At 33.9% G+C, this 17709-nt stretch overlaps 1 protein-coding gene across 2 annotated transcripts in view; it reads left to right on the forward strand.

Moving 5' to 3' along the window:
- LOC6054058 (kin of IRRE-like protein 1) overlaps nt 1-17709 on the forward strand; it is an 807298-nt gene that overhangs the window by 409822 nt on the left and 379767 nt on the right. For both annotated transcript variants that reach the window (XM_038257417.1, XM_038257418.1), the window contains exon 3: nt 2065-2648. In XM_038257417.1, coding sequence (XP_038113345.1) covers nt 2591-2648 — 58 coding nt within the window. In that variant the 5' untranslated portion in view covers nt 2065-2590. The remainder of the gene's footprint in view (nt 1-2064; nt 2649-17709) is intronic.

The raw sequence follows: 17709 nt of genomic DNA on the forward strand, positions 1-17709 counted from the left end.
TGTAATATTACCATGATTTTTTTTTCTGTGTAAAAATACATGGAAACAACTCAATTTGTAAGAAGCGACCGCGTGGTCCCGTTTGGTTGGTTGCACACACACACACACACACACACACACACATAACTGACATCATTCCGATTCCAAAACACTATATTTTTTTTATGTTTGCATGATTTTTCATACGATTTAAGCCAATGTCTCCCATATAGCCAAAATCCTATAAGCTCTGTGCTTCAGTTAAACACTGGGCCGTGCTTAACCGAGGCAGCTGATCGGTGCAAAACCGGGGCAGTGCAAAACCGAGGCGTGCAAAACCGAGGCATGACTGTAAATAAAATATCATAATATTACCATCGACATTTTAAGGACGGTATCGTAGCAAATATGCGTTCAACGATCTTTTCGACCAAAATCGGTTTAGTGCAGGAGAAAATCAAGCGACAATTTGTAGAACATACATACATCCAGACACACAGCCACAAACAGGCATTTGTTCAGTTTGCGATTCTGAGTCGATAGGTTTAAGTTTTTTTTAGAGCAGGATTATAACCTTACTGAGAAGACAAAACAGAATCATCCTAGTAAAGCGATTCTTTATGAAACTCGAAATGGATTTTATTTGTATTTTTTTTATTTATCTAAACATACAACAGGATCGATCCCGCAGGAAGCTTCCCTATGTCCAAGAAGCCTTTATTCAGCATTGATTTCCAAACAAGAATCCAGCAAGTATAAGCTGATTCCATTCTTCATAAAAAATTTACTTTTGGAAATAAATTATAAATTTAATTTGAAGGTGGGTTGGATCATTCAAAAAATGTTGATAAAATTCCGGCGAAAAATAATATTTGTTGAATAGTTTTTGGTTGATTGATGTTCAAATATAAAAAAAAATAATAAATTTAAACTCCCGATTTCGCGAAGAATCGTACAAGCAAGTTTGAACCCAAAACAACCGGTGGTTTGTTTAGTTTGTAGCAAACCGCACGCGAGGTCGGACATGCTTTTTTCCGCTGCCGGTTTTTGGTCGTAATTTTGTTTTTTTTTTAAATTAGTGAAATAGAGAAATTGACTGAATATGAAGATGCACTTCAGTCGTTTTGAGAACGAGCCAATGAATTTCCCGTGTTAAGTCTGTCCGGAAGTGGGACGAGCTGAAGTCAGCTGAACGTCCGCGCAAATCGTTTCTTGGATTGATTTGTCCAAATTTTGTTATTGAGTTTGAGGAAGAAATGAAATTGATTGGGAGGAGGAAGTTATTGGTTGAGATGATTTTTGTTTATTTTTATGCTGGTGCTGAAAGTTATCATGAAGTAGTTTGTGAGGTTCGTTCGATTGATGGAATACTTGTTTGGTTCAGTTTATTTAGTTTTTGTGTTGGGTTTGTGTCAATTTGTTTTCAAGTTTGGATGGTTACCTAGGTACTTCTGTGACTGCTTTCATGTATTGGCATTGAATGCTGCTTTGTTTCTCAACTGAAGGATATCAAGCGTGTTTGTTTTTAAGATGTTGATGGTGCGTAAGTTTCAATTCAAACGCTGATTTTGTTTATTTAAGTTCAAAATGGAGCTCGCGGCACGATAGCAGGGATAATTCGAACAAAATGTCTTTAAAAAATAAGGTTGGAAAATTGCAATTGGTTTATAACAAAGATTAAAAGACACAAATTTAAATACGATTCTTCCTAATGAGTTCGCATATTTACGAAAATTTTCCTCCTTTCGGCACCACTTCACAACACCAAATCACCGAATCACTCGATACGCGATAAGCTTTCGTAGTGGTCCTGAGAAAAAAAAACCTCATCTCTGTAGAGGTTTATTTGCCACTTGAGTCCAAATTTAGTGCAAACAGCCCCCTTACAAAAAAACGACGAAAAGAAAGTCAAACGAAAAGCCTCAATCTGGCTTCGGCATCGGTTCTAGATTCTTTCTTTTTCAACGTTTCAGCGGGTTCTGGTGTGAACCATTTCGATTCGATTTAAATTTGAATAAATAAAATTTCCACCGTTTACTTTACCGCTTCATGTGTTTTTCCTTTTTCTTTCTTCTCTCTTTTCAGTGCTCCGAGTTATCCAATGGTCCAGTGAAGGAGAAAATTTCCCGGAACTGACTTTCCTTTGAGATGGAAATCGTGTCCATGGTTTGAAGAGGAAGACAGGCCTTTCCAACAAAATAGGATCAATTCGATTTCAAGTGCTCGGTCATCACAGTGAAAGAAGAAAATTTATTGAATTTCCCTGGAAAATAACAAGCCCACCCCAACGAAAAATGACCATCGTCCAAAATTATTGAATCCGCCCACTGTTTTTTTCCTGTGAAAGTATTCAAGTGTGACGCACGATGACAATGGCTTCGGCTGGGTGAGGCCACGTGAATCGTGTTAATTTGTGCCCAAGTCAACCGTGAAGCGGCGAAAAGGTGGTGCATTAAAATTGTCCTCGTCGGCAGCCGGATTTTCGGCCGTAGTGAGTGTGAGTGCAGTGCAGTGTGAGCATCAACAAACACCGCAGTATTTTTTCGGGCCCCCTCCCCTGCTGTCAGCACACTGTGAGCATACACGCAGCATACACAAGAGCAGCCACACCATGAAGAATCGAATACAGCTGACCCTGGATATTTGGGTGTTTGTCGTCTATGTTATAGGTAAGTAGGTTAGGGATACAAAATGGGGTTTAGTTAGGGTGATTGTGAAAAATTAAGGCATAAATGAATTATATTGTTTGCAAGAAAAAATCCTCAGACAATGCTTCAATAGATATCTGTTAAGTAAATATTTGACGTTTGATACTGTACGAGCGAGCAAGATTTATTGAAATTTATACAATAATCATACATGTGATTATGATAAAGCCGTCCACCAGTTTGGATCCGCATTTTTGAATGGATTTTGTTCGTATGATACGGATCTTTACGGATTTTAATGTGATAATGAAAATTCAATTATTTTTTTTATTTGTCTGAAGCTTTTCCATATTAGAAAATTTTATTCAACTGTCAGTTTGATTTAAAAAGGATTATTTGGATAGTTTTCAGGGTTTGCTTCAGTTCAAAGTTGATTATAAATAATTGTTTTATTTAAATTCCTTACAAATTCCGATTAAAGATCAAAAGGCAGTCTAAAGCTTGTGAAAACCTGTGGAATTCAAAATTAACAAATATTCACGTGACATCACTAAGAGGAATATTAATCGTAAGAGCCAACTTGCCTTTCGTAAACTATTAAACATTAAAAATGGAAGACCGTAATGATCCAGCACATCACTGTTTATTTTGAGAATGTTTTCGAAAAGTGCAAGTCATAAGTACTCTTATAGCAAAGTATAATTGCTGCTGTAAGTATGACACAGTTTTTTATTTTTAGATCCCAATTTCCAAATTTATCTAGAAACTTCTTTAACATTCCAACGCCCAAGGCTCCAATAAAGTTGAAACGGTAACTTCAACTCAATGGTTCTCGGGCATAACTCAACCAATCAAGATGATTCTTCTTTCCAGTGATTTGTTAGGTTGTCTAGATGATTCTAGACTTTTGCAGAACTTAATTTGATCAAATATGTAATTTTTGCGATCAAAAACATCGTTCCAACTTTTTTTTTGCGTGTAAAAAAAAATTCGCCGAAAATTCCGCGGAGGCAGTCGTTTAAAAAAAGTTGGAACGATGTTTTCGGTCGCAGAAATTACAGATTTGTTCAAATCAAGTTCTGCAAAATTTTAGGATCATCTAGATATTCTTACAAATCACTGGGAACAAGAATCGTCCCGATTGGTTGAGTTATGCCCGAGAACGGGCGTGTTGAAGTTACCGTTCCAACTTTTTTGGGAGGCTTGGGCGTCCGTGTAAGTTGGACATGCGTTGGGCGTTCCAGTGTTAACAGTTATTGTTTTGTTATAAGATGGGTTCATATCGGCAAAGTGTACGGATTTTTGCTCAGTAAAAGTTTGTATCCTTAAAATTGATGTATCTCTCGTACGGCCCCAGTATCACGAGACGTCGAAAAATTGACATCTTGCTCAGCTTTTTGAAATTCCCTCAGCTTTTTGAAAAAAGGTTTCCAGAAATTTGTTCCTTTTTAATCTAAAAATTAATGATTTTTTTGTGGAAATTTAAATTCTATTGCAAATTTAATTTTACATAAATAATAAAATGTGTTTAAAAATGTTTTGGTAGAAACTGCATTCTTAGCAAATATTTTGCTCATACTTCTCTGCTTCTCAAAAGATGCCTGATTTGGTTTCCCAATACATATAAAAAATAAAAATCAAAAATATTCATGATTCATATTTTTTTGACTAATAAAGAGGTATTTATTTTTTTTTTTAAACGTGTAGCTATTTAATCGGAATGGTCCTTATCAATACTTACAACTTGGCTACATATTAATTGATTTTTTTTCTTATGATGCAAATTTTCGAAAAATTACAGAACATTTTTGTATGGATTGCTGACAAACTTGTATGGGCAAACAAATAATCCACAATGGCTTCTTTAAGATGCTCTCAGGAAAGTTTAAGTTAAACCAATTGTTTTTTCTTACAAAAATCAAATTGTCATGACATAGGAGAACTTCTCTATTAAAATCGAAAATTGATTTTATTTGTATTTTTGATTTGGCTCAAACTTTGTGGGGGCCTTCTCTATGACCAATGAAGCTATTTTGTGTCATTGGTTCACTCCATACAATTTTGGCAGCTGTCCATACAAAAATTGTATATGAATATTCAAACAGCTATAACTTTTTAGTGAATTTGCTGATCAATTTGGTGTCTTCGGCAACGTTTTAGATACACAGAAGAAAAATCTATTTTTTTATCTAATCTAATCTAATCTAATCAGACCCTAGCGCAGCTAATCTTTCGAAGGGATCCTGGAGAGTGCCTTAGGTTAGATGACGCCTAGCACTCTTCTTGTCATTTATTAACATTTGTAGTGCGCCATTGCATCGGAATGCATTGAAACATCACAAGCGTTAATGCGGCCAGGACTACTGCATAAAGCCATATCGCAGAGATGACTCGTAATTGGGTTGAGTTTGAGCACAGTGTGTTCGAACAACAACACAATTCTGAATCGACAGGGGAGGAAGAAGCGTGGGGACACACCACCATACGATCCGAGATTTGGTTGTATTCGTTGGGAGCACTATGCTAAGAAGGTTTGGTACTCCGGAACCCTCTGGGATGGGACATTGTATTTCCACGAATGCCCTGGACTCTTTTTGCCGTGGTTATAGCGCAACAACTCGCTCGAAAAAAAATCGAATTTTTTATTAACATTTTTTCAAAAAAACTCAATTTCCCAAAATACGTATTTTTTATTCTCGAGATTTTTTGATGTTTTAGGGACAACATTTCGCAACTTTTGAGCCATATAAAAGTATGTTCAAAAAATCTGCCGCCGTATTACCAGTATCTAACTGTGTTTTGCGTTCTAAAAATTATTTTTATCCAAAATAATAAGCAACCTTTTGAACCTTAATTAAGCCTATGATCAACGAATTCGAAGAAAAAAATCTATTGCATAATAAAAAAAGGAATTTTGGAGTTATTAAGTTTGGATACTTGTTTGAACAAATAAAACTTTTCAAAAAGACCTTGATTTATTGTTAAAAAATAAACTTAACTATTGAAACATGTTTTTTTGATTGATGACTTTAGAAGCATTCTTTAAAACACGTTACCCAGGCAGATGGTAATAACAAAATCCATACCAATTCAATAACAAATACTGTTTAAATAACAGAAACTGTTAAGGAAACTTCTTGAAGAATCTATTTTTGCATAAGGGTCAAATAACAGTTTATGTTATCATAAAAAAAAATGTTATTGGTCTTATATTTGTTTAAAGCTAAAACAACTTTGAAATAACATTATTTGTTATGGAAGAATACCTCCAACTGTTATTGGGATGATCGGATTAGTTGTTAAAACAAAAAAAATAATAACAAAGGTTTGGTCGAAGAATAACTAAAAGTTTTATAAGTCTGTTATTACAATAACAACCTAATAAAAAAATCATAACGACGAATAACAAACCTTGTTATAAATAACATAAAATGTGATTGGCCTAGTATTTTGAAATATCAAAAAATGTTATTCCCAAGTTATTTCCGTCTGCTCGGGTAACTCTATTTTTATGTCAGATCCAAATTCAAATCTCAAATTAAATTTCACGAGGCCACGGTCATTCTCCAAAAACTAACACAAAATCGGAAATAAGTTACCTCGACCCCTCTTCGACTTTCGTGAAACTTTGCCTTAAGGGGTAATTTTGGTTTCTGGTCACGAACCCGAGGTCCATTTTTCGTTATCTTGTGACGGTGGAGCTGTATGACCCCTGATATTTCTGGATTTTTTATAGGACACGTTTTTCAATGATTTATAGCTCTAAAACGTGAAGAGATAGGCATTTGTTGTAAAAAAGACACTTGGGTAAAATAAGACGCCGATTTTATGACGATCTCAGAATTCTGAAAAAACGTATGTTTCATTTAAAAAAAATAGCACATTCTGACCACGGAAACTCCTCCCTATAATCGGTTGAAGATTGTATGTGAAAAATTGACAAAATGTATAGTGAGCAACTGTTTCAATTTTGTACCTTTTATAGGCACAATTATTATCAAATTTTCAATAAATTTGGAAAGATTTTCCCAAGGACACCATATTTTTTGGATATTTTGCTTAAAAGTTAAATTTTAAAACATTATAATGAACATAATTCGTCCACCATTTTTATGCCCGGACATTTTTGGCCAATTAAGGGGTTATACGTACATGAAAATCGGCAAAAATGTCCGAGGTTGGTGTGAGTACCCGGGCAGACGGTAATAACAAAATTAATGATATTTCAATAACAAATCCTGTTAAAATAACAAAAAATGTTATTATTTTATCCTGAAGTTCAACTTCAAGTAGAAAAAATAATAACAGTTTCTGATAAAATAACAAAATTTGGTATTGAGGTGATATTATATTGAAAATGTTTAATAACACGCTGATAAGAGGAAATGTTATACATTTCAAAAACCCTCCTAATAACAAAAATTGTTATTCGTTCGGTATACTGACTTGGAAATAAAATTACCATAAATCGCACAAATGGAAAAGTTTCTAAGTGTCCATAACACAATCTGTTATTATTTTTTCTTTTGTTAAATATGTTTAGATCTTTGGGATAATTTTGTCTAATTTCGTCGGGGTCATTATTTTGGCCATGAAATGGGGTCCTTAAGCTAAAATTATTCTAAAAAGTTGAAATTTTGAAAGTTGATTTTTTTAATTATATGATATACCCCCTAAAGGACTTTGTTTAAAATGGTTAGAACTATGGGATAATTTTGACCAATTTCGTCAGGGTCATTATTTTGGCCATGAAATGGGGTCCTTAAGCTAAAAATATTCTGAAAAGTTGAAATTTTGAAAGTTGATTTTTTTAATTATTTGATATACCCCCTAAGGGACTTTGCTAAAATTGGCTAGAACTATGGGATAATTTTGACCAATTTCGTCAGGGTCATTATTTTGGCCATGAAATGGGGTCCTCAAGCTAAAATTATTCTGAAAAGTTGAAATTTTGAAAGTTGACTTTTTTAATTATTTGATATACCCCCTAAAGGACTTTGTTTAAAATGGTTAGAACTATGGGATAATTTTGACCAATTTCGTCAGGGTAATTATTTTGGCCATGAAATGGAGTCCTTAAGCTGAAATTATTCCGAAAAGTTGAAATTTTGAAAGTTGATTTTTTTTAATTATTTGATATACCCCCTAAGGGACTTTGCTAAAATTGGCTAGAACTATGGGATAATTTTGACCAATTTCGTTGGGGTCATTATTTTGGCCATGAAATGGGGTCCTTAAGCTAAAATTATTCTAAAAAGTTGAAATTTTGAAAGAGAATTTTTTTATTATTTGATATACCCCCTAAGGGATTTTACTAAAATTGGCTAGAACTATGAAATAAATCCGAAAATTAATCCGATAAAATTAATTTTTGAGAGTTCATTTTTATTTTAATTGTATTATATACCCTTATGGAATTGATTTATTAATTCAGAATTTTTGAAGTGTGAATAACAAAAACTGTTATTATTTTCACAGAGCCAGGAAGTCGGAGCTGACGTTGAAGTTCGAGCTGGAGTGAGACCTCGGAGACTGCATCGGATTCAGCTAATTTTCAACAACTTTTACTTGGAGTCGGAATCTGTGAAGTCGGGTTTTTTTGGAGAGCTGAAGTCGTCGTTGACGTCATATCCTGCATCCAGAGTCGGAGTTGTCTTCAAAGTATGGATTCAAAGTTGCTTGGAGGTACCTGACTCTGCAGCTTTGACTAGTACAGAGGAGCTATGGCAACTGCAGGTTTATTTGCAAATGGCAAATAAACCAAAACAATAACTTTTTTTGTTATGGAGACATACCAGTTCAATAACATTTTTTGTTATTATGCTGCTCCACCTCTCCGCACAAAATAACAAATCTTGTTATTCCTTCATGATTCCTTCTGTGTTATTGGTTTGTTATTGCAATAACACCATAATAACAGTTTAAGTTTTTCTTCGAACAAATCTTTGTTATTGATTTTTGTTATTTTAACAACTAATCCGATCATCCCAATAACATATTTCGATCTTCTCACAATATCAAAAACTGAAACTGAAGTTATTTCCGTCTGCTCGGGTACACATTTAAACTTTTTTATAATCTTTTTGCAGGGCATTGAAATGTACATTCTTATCTATTAACAAAATAAATATGAAATCATTTGGATGTACCATTGCCGAGATATATATATATAGCTATTTTAACTTAGTAGTTTCAAAAAACGGGTGCTAAAATATCTCAACACTGCTTTGATCAAATCAGTTCTAAATTTTGGTGAAGACTCGTTAAACTGGTCCCGTCTGCATGACGAAAGCGGATTTTCAAAAACTTAAATTAAAAAAATCTTTTTTAGTGAATTTAGTGAATTTTTTGTGATTTAATACATGTATGTAACCCCTTAAGCCAAATGGGTTTTCATCACAGCTCTAAAGCTGTCTGTCTATTAAGCTTTTAAGAGCCAATTTTGGAACCAGTTTGATTGTAGGATAATTCAAACAGAAATAGATGCCGTTTGTGACAAATACGGATATCTGGTTTGCGTCCCATTCTGTCGAAATATCAACTTTTATACTCAATATCAAAATCCATGAATTTCAATACCCATACTATCCATCCATCTATGAGTGCCATCGTCAGATCATCAGATTTTTTTTTTCAAAATGGCTGTTGCTTTGACAGCAATAGTGTGAAATTCAAGTACATATTTCGATAAGAACGATAACCAGAGCCTGAAATTGACACATTTTTATAAAAAAATGTGGGTATAAATTTATTATTATTAAAAAAAACATAAAAATTCGAATCACCCTATTTCCTCTAATTATACCTCTATCTACATATCGCGCTGCAAATGACAGATAGCCATAATTTTCGGCACGACTCTGTGGTTTCCACTTCCCAACCCCTTTTCCTTCCTGCGGGGGCATTGCTCAACCACACGGTGCAATAAATTATGCAGTGAGGCAGTTTTAATTAGGTTGTTCTGGGGGCGGCGACAACGACGTGGTCATGGCCACCAGGGGGGGGGGGGAGACAGGAAGAGTGGATTTATAATTAGAGGCTAGACCAATATGGCCGGCGTTCGATTCGATATGCATTAAATTGTCAGGCGTGACCAAATGAGAGAGTGGGAGAGGTGAAAAACGGATGGTGGGGATTTTCCTAAATTTTCCAATTCAATGATGACAGCTGGTGATTTTTGGTTTTTGTGGAATTGATGCTAGGGTAGGTGGGCATAATTTTAGTGACATTTTGTGCTGGATGGAGTTTTTGCGTAAATTTATTGGAATTAGATTTTATGAAATTTTCGAAGAATAAAAAAGGGCAAAACAGGTTCCCACTTTATTGAGATGAAATGAAACGGTTTCAACCATGTTGACAAAGTAAAACAAAAAATAAGAAAAAGTTTCAAGAAATATTTCTTGGAAGTGAAGAAGCATCATTTCCCAAAAGCAAACAAGAGCAAAAGTAAGGAAAAGGAGTCGGAAAGCACGTGCTGTGCGAATTCTAATGAAACCGTTTCGTGGGGGGGGGGGGGGAGACTGAAGTCTTCTTCATTTTTTTTCTTGCGAAATCAGTTGAATTTTTAAGCTCATTCGGATCTGAATTAGATTCATTTCCGGCAAAAGATATAAACGTTCGCAAGACTGGAATCGGAACCGGAAGAAAATATATATTTTATCTCTTCTCACACAGTCACACGAATGTGGAGGGAAATTGAATTTAAGCTGATCGTACTTGCACACACGCAGCAAAAAAAAAAGTTCGTTTGAGCTAATCACGTTTGAGTGGAAATCTCTGTCAAACGGTTTTCCCTCGCCTTCGATTGGCAAGTGCAGTGCAAGTGCATCGCAGGGAAGGGGAAGAAAAGTGGCTCAGTGGAAAATGCATGAAGATGGCACGGATCCAGGCCCGTAGCCAGGGGGGGGGGGCTTCCGGGCTGCAGCCCCCCCCCCGAAATTTTTTCCATTTTTTTTAAAATTGAACTACCTTAAAAAAATCTTAAATCAATGATTGTGTGTTCTCTTCCCAGAAATAATTTGTAAGATAGAGAATCAAGAATTGATTGATCAAACTAAGTAATTTGCCTGTCCATTGCCGGGCTCAGTTTTTGTAGATTATGGATCCAAAATTTGGATATTTAAAAATTGAGCTGCAGATTTGAACATTGTTCCATTCAGTAACATCTCATTTATCTTGTAGCTTTAGCATTACATTGGTTAGGATGGTCCAAATCTGGGCTTACTTGGGGCTATCCCCTGAAATCAAAGATTTACGCATCACTAGCCTAAGTTCCAAAATTTGAGCTTTTTCTGACCACTGACCACCAAGCTTGGGCAAAATCGTCAAATTGTATGGAGAAAAGCAAATGTTTCAGTTTTTGAGCAATGGAAGGCGCAATAACTATCCAGTTCTTATCAATTTTCAGAACTAATATCTTCTTTAAATTTGGAAAAACTTTCCCGAAGACACCTTATTTTTTTGGGTTTTTTGCTAAAAAGCATTGTTGGAATTCGAGCGAGAAGAAGGAAAGCATTTCTCGCTCGCGAACGAGGGAGAGAACTTGTAGTACTTTTCTCTTCTCGCTCGCGCTCGCATTTTTGTTCGCGTTCTCGCTCTCGCCGCGAGCGCCTCGTGCTAGCCGTTCGCCCCAAGCTAGCAATTTGTTTATCAGGCTTATGAATACGAACCAGGCGATGGTATAGCGGTGTAACTTCAATCGCTGTGTTGTTTTTTGTTCGTTTCTAACACGTTCAACTTCTCGCGAACGGGCAATTCTGGCTCGCGAGAAAGCTCGTTCGCGAGCGGAGGAGAGCACGGGCAGTCGGTGAGTTTCTCTCGGCAGCTCGAGACTCGCGGCGAGAACTCGAGAGAGAGAAAATTTTCTCGCGAGAGCGCGATAATACCAACACTGCTAAAAAGTTATTAACCTTCGAAAATAGCAATTTCCGAGCGAACTGCTCTAAGGGGCTACATAGAAATAATTACCGTCATCTGGGGCGAATCGGGACTACAGTCTGAATAGGGACAGCAAAAATCCTTAGATCTTGTTGTCTTATTTTTGATTGTAAAACTTAAGTATGACCCCTGAAGAACCATAAAATAATTTAGAATTTTTGGATTCAATGTGGCGGTCAAAATGGAGGTCAAGAAATATTTCTGGTGTTTTTTTTAAAGGTCTAATAAACCAAATTTCCAGTTTTTGCTTTTGGGTGCTTTTGAAACCGTCAGGGTATTAAAAACACCCAAAAGCAAAAACTTGTATTGGACCATTAAAAAACAGATGCCGAATTTGATGTTAAAAACAAGCAAATAAAACATGCCGATTTCATTTGTTCCTGATTCGGTTATCCGAAGCTTCGGCTAGTCGAATTTGGATTGTAAAATTAATAACCCTCCTTTATTTGCATTAAAACCTTTAAACTGTTAATACATGTTTTTTCTCTACATTTTTCAAAATTTATCATAATTTCTCAAAAATATTAAGATTTTGTTTTCAAAAATGAAAGCATTTAATATGAAAAACATTTGAGTGAATTTCGACTATTATCAGAAATACAATTCTTATTTTATCGTTTTGGTTTTAAGAATATGGTTAGTTACATATCTAAGACCTTAGAGAAAAATGCTTGAGAAATATATGTGTGTAATTTTGTATTACTTTTTCGTAAACCTTTTTTTCCGAAACCACTCGTCCAAAATGCTTTCTTTTGGTCACATTTTTTAGTTTCCACCGTGGCCAATCTCCAATTTTTATTTAATATATCAAAATCGGAAGATCAACTAAGTGAATACTTATTATCAACTAATTTTCACTTTGTGCATGAGCTTGCGATTTTTAAAGGAAGAAATAAAATGATAAAAATATTCAAAACGTTAAAAAAATTTAAGCTTGGATTCAAAAACTCTGAAATTAAATTAATCAAACATCACTTTCAAATTATATAATTTCTGATCAATAATTCATTTTTAAACTATTTAATTTTTTGGATTTTACAGATTAGAATTTGCATTTTAAAAATTTTAAAATTTCTTTATTATTTTTTTATAATTTCTTATTTCTGAATATCAATTGTAAATATTTTCCAAAGTTTATGTTGCCACCTTTTCAAAATGGACCAAAAAACAGAGAGCAAATACAATATTTAAAAAAAATAGCTTCACAATTTTAATGGAAATAACTTATTTCGATTAAGTCTTTTTAGGACCAGCGACCAGGTCGGTCCGGAAAACAAATTTGAAATGTTTTTCCTGCTTTGATAATCATATACGACATGTTTGGGCTCGTTTAAAAATATTTAGAATTTTTGTAACATGTCGCGGAACCGCGGAAAGTTTTTTCTCACGAAAAAAGGATTTCGCCATCAGCTAGATATTTTGAAAACTAATGATGCAAAACAACTGTATTGATTTAAAGTGTGTTTTGAACACTTTTAAAATAATAAAACCATAGCTTGTAGTTTTGATTTTTAACCCTCTCAACTTTGGTCAGAGTTTAGTGACATAAACTTCAGAATAATATTCGCAACGGCTAATTGAAGATTTAAAAATTTTACACTTTCAAATTTCAAAATTTTCATAATTTTTGATTTAAATTTTTTTGGTATAAGACAAAGAAATGCCAGAAATCAAAAATAAAAATAATAAAAACATAAAAAATTTAAGATAACAATTCAACAGAATAATATCAAAAAATCTGAAATTCCAAAAATTAAAAAATTTTAAACTGAAAAATTAATAAAATAATTGATACTTAAGAAATCCTAAACTAAAAAAAATATCATTTTAAAATTAAGTTATTCTAAATCCAATAAATTATGTTTTTTCAATCTTAATTTTTGGATGCTTTAAATATTTTTATGTTTGAATTCTAGTATTCCTAAATTAATTTATATTTACCAGAAAATTTAGTGATTTTTGTAATGGCTTTTCCCTTATTTCAGCATTTTAAGATTCAGCGTTTTGATAGTTAGCTTCATGAGGCAATTCTTCAATTTTATTTAAGCGAATACATTATTTTCAAACGTTATTTTCAGTCGCATCCAAATAAACAAATCAAAATCTCATCAACACGTATTGCTCCCGAAGAAATATCAAACGACGCTTTTTGTTTCTGTTCCTTTTCAGCTGCGTACCGCTTAAGAGAAGTCTTTTCGTAAACCTTTTCTTGACCGTTCCTTGAGATTTTTTTGTATGGAGTTTTAAGAGTCTCCGTACTACAGGACATTTTTTTAAATTTTCGATTGAAAGTAAAATATAGTTCTTGTAGCAAAATTCAGACTAAGATTTGATTTACAGGAAAAATGTAATTGATTTAAGAATTCTTACATAAAGTATTCATTACTTTTAAAACAAAAATTTAAGATAATAATTACACATGATAATTTCAAAAAAATCAGAAATTCCAAAAATGAAAAAAAATCAAATACATAAAAAATATAAAATAATAACAACTAAAAAAATCCTTAAATTATAAAAAAAAAAAACATTTTTTATCATTTTTAAATAAAGATATTCAAAAAATAATTTTCAATCATTTCAATAAATTATGTTTTAATAATCTTACTTTTTTGGTGCTTCGAATATTGGTATGTTTGAATTCAAGTGCAGACTAAGATTAGATTTACAGGATAAAACTAATCAATTTATGAATTCTTACATAAAGTTTTCTTTATTTCTAATTTAGCAAGGTTTCGTAAATATAAAATTTCTAAACCATAAAATGTGCAGGATTTTGTTCCTAGAGTCAAGATATTGCTTGAACAAACATCGATTTTAATAAATGGTTACAATCCTAAATTATTAAACATGTATATAGATTAAAATTTTATTAAAAAATTATCTTTAGAATTGAGATCTGATTAAATTTTTTTGTCATGTTTTAAAATTTTATTTTTGCTCAAATTCTGGACCAATTTTCAGAATACAATGAGTAATGACATTGAAAATGGCGTTTAGTCGGAATATTAAAGTTCAACATGATCCGTTTTAATGTTTGATGCAATCGAGGAAAATTTTAACGGTTAAATATGCATTTAAAAATGGTTACATATGCATTATTAACAACTCTTCCAGTGAATATTTTGGCGTTAAAAATTAATTTAATACATTTTATCTAAATTTTTTAACACATTAAAATTAAACACAGGCACTGATTTTTTTTATTCAAATATATATTTATTATAGGCCTACACAGAAAAAAAAAATGTGAATTTACTCGACACGGAAAAAATGAATCACATGTAAACTCAGTTGATGTAAACTTGAGATTCGACGTAATTTTTTTTTGTTGCCATGGAGACACTTCAGAAGCTGAAATTTCAACGATTATATTTTTTGTATTTCATTAAAATTATTTATTTTGAGATCACCAGGAGCTTCGCAAAATATGAAATGGCTTCAATAGCTTAGAACAATTAAAATAAAACATTGTTTAAGTTTGTTTATAAAATTTTAAGAAAAACTAATATTCCAGTTATGAGTTTTATGTTGTGCTAGAAAAAATGAAAAATGTTAGATAAACCATCACAATTATCACACAGCTGAAAATGTAAATCCAGACGGTTTAAAATTTCTCTCAGTATAAAATACAGAAAACATAATACTTATGGTTAGATAAATCGATATTTCTTTTAAAAAAAATTTATGCTTTCAAAAATTTGATTCAAGTTAAGTATATTTTAAATTTAGCGACGTTTATCACGAAATTGGATTACAATTAAACAATTCAAGAAAATGTTAAAAAAAAACACTTTCTCTACTCCTTTAATACAAACTAGCTGTTAAAATATAGAAAAAAAAATTACGAACGAGTTTCTTCAATAAATACATTGATAACTTAATATGAAAATCTTCGAAAACTTTTTTGCATACATTACATTAAAATTTTACAATTCATCTCAATAATTATACCACAAACCAAGTGATGGTATAAATGATTTGCTGATTTTTATACTCCTTGAATTTTTGCACCCAAGCCCCCCCCGAACAAAAATCCTGGCTACGGCCCTGCACGGATCACACACACATACACACATCAAACATGGAAATGGAAGTGTGCTGTCAGCAGGAAATCATGGGTTTTCTTTTACGTATAAAGAATAGAACGGTTTGGGGTTCGATTGCGGTTGGATGTGCACTTTTGATGATTGAAAAGTTCGTTGGAAGAGACTCGTGTTCCAGAGAATCAAGTTCATCTTGTGAATCGCTTTTTAAAAATATAAGATTTTTTTTAAGTTGTATGTCTTTGCCTTTAGTCCAACATATCCTAGTAATACAAATCGACTGAAAAAAACCAATCCCAAAAAAGTCCCATCTCACGATCGGCCCGTAAATCTAAATAATAGTTTCGCCCTGCGCCGTAACATTTCTACGACTTAATCACGCACTCAAGCCGCCAAGCCGCGCTGGAGTCCTAAATCACACCCCGAGGGGGCCCCACACTCGCGTAACCTAATCGCAGTGATTACTCAGCAAACTCAGCGGGTCTCCAATTAGCTCTCCTCCGGAAAAGCTCTCAACTCTTCCTGAGTGCGCCCATTTATCGACCTCTTCCGAAAAAAAACTCTACGCGCGATGAACTTGAGCTATTGAGCTGTAAAAGTGCCCTTCTGGACCCGGTAATCCAACGATGGTAGAACCCATAAACACCACATTTACGATTGACCCGGGCGAGGACACAATTTCGTGTCCTGTCGATGACCGGACCGGCTGCAGAATGGTTCTCGACAGCGTAAAAGTATTGATTATGGCCTCGTGGATGGCTAGTGAATTGCTTTTCTTAAGGATAAAAAGCCTAAAAAGTTTGTTTGTTGGATTTTTCATCATTTAATTTAAATTTGATCCGAACAACTTTGAGAATTTAGCCCAAAAATAAATGCAATGCAAAAAAGTCTTTTCTCACCACTAGGTGAGTTCATCCAAACTTTGATAGTTCAGGCATAACTTGGGGCGAAAATGGCGATCGTGAAGTTCTGGAACTATCATTACAGCTGGAGAAATAGTACTTGGCCAGGACAGAAAATTCCAACGAAGAACGAAGACGACGCTGATGATGATGATGGAAACATATTTTTGGTGATAGTCGCGAAAAAGGACGTCGTCACTTGTCCGTGGCGCTATTTGATGGGAGAAACATAAAAAATGTGTCCCCACGCGCTATGATAGCGCAGGACGGAACGGAAAAGGGCGATATTGCAACAATTTCCGGAGTCTGTTTGCTGGTCTAGGGTGATTAGACTGGTTCAAAATTTGGGGTTTTTCCAGGTGATAGTAAATCTTTAGCATAAAAAGCTTTGTTTCGATCTATTGCGATCAATTATAAATTAAACTTTTAAGCCCTTTGAACGATTGCTATTTGCTTTATAACCCCATGAAATTTGGCAACTTTTTCGAGATTCTTAGCTTAGTATATTTTTTTTGTTTGGATACAATTGGTCCATGATTCCCTGTATCAAAAAGAGGTTATTTTGCATCGTTAATTCCTCCATATAATTTTTCGTACAAATTTGGCAGCTTTCCATACAAAAATGATACATGAAAATTAAAAAATCTGTTTCTTTTGAAAGAGTTTTTTGATCGATTTGGTGTCTTCTTCAAAGTTGTAGATAAGGACTAGGGTAGAGTAGTCATCAATGAGACACGGGAACAATGATACAATGGCTCTCACAAGTCGTAGTTTCAACCAATCAGGCTCATATTTGGGGGAAAGGTGTGCCTATTAGATACACGTCAGCCATAATAGTGGCTTTGGTTATGGACGCTCCTTGCAAAGTTATTTATAAATGTTTGATTCTGGGGTGTAAAAGCAAATTATGGACAAAAATTACATTTTCGCTCGTAGGCTGCCATTTACACCAAAATTAATATTTCTTCAGATTTCTTTCGACGTTCCATAGGGAATAAGTTGGGCCACAATGTTCTTTCATTAGGTTTGACCAAAATTAAGAATATACCCTGTAACTGTCGGGTTACCACCGGCTCACGAGCGCTACCGAGACTCCCTCATGTAGCCTCAGGGTCGGCATGCTTGCGGTCCTGAATCGCGGTAAGCTTGGGAAATGCTTTCGGCCAAGGTAAAACTCCACAACTTCGATCCAACTCT

This window comes from Culex quinquefasciatus, chromosome 2, assembly GCF_015732765.1.
Source record: "Culex quinquefasciatus strain JHB chromosome 2, VPISU_Cqui_1.0_pri_paternal, whole genome shotgun sequence".
Classification (NCBI taxonomy): domain Eukaryota; kingdom Metazoa; phylum Arthropoda; class Insecta; order Diptera; family Culicidae; genus Culex; species Culex quinquefasciatus.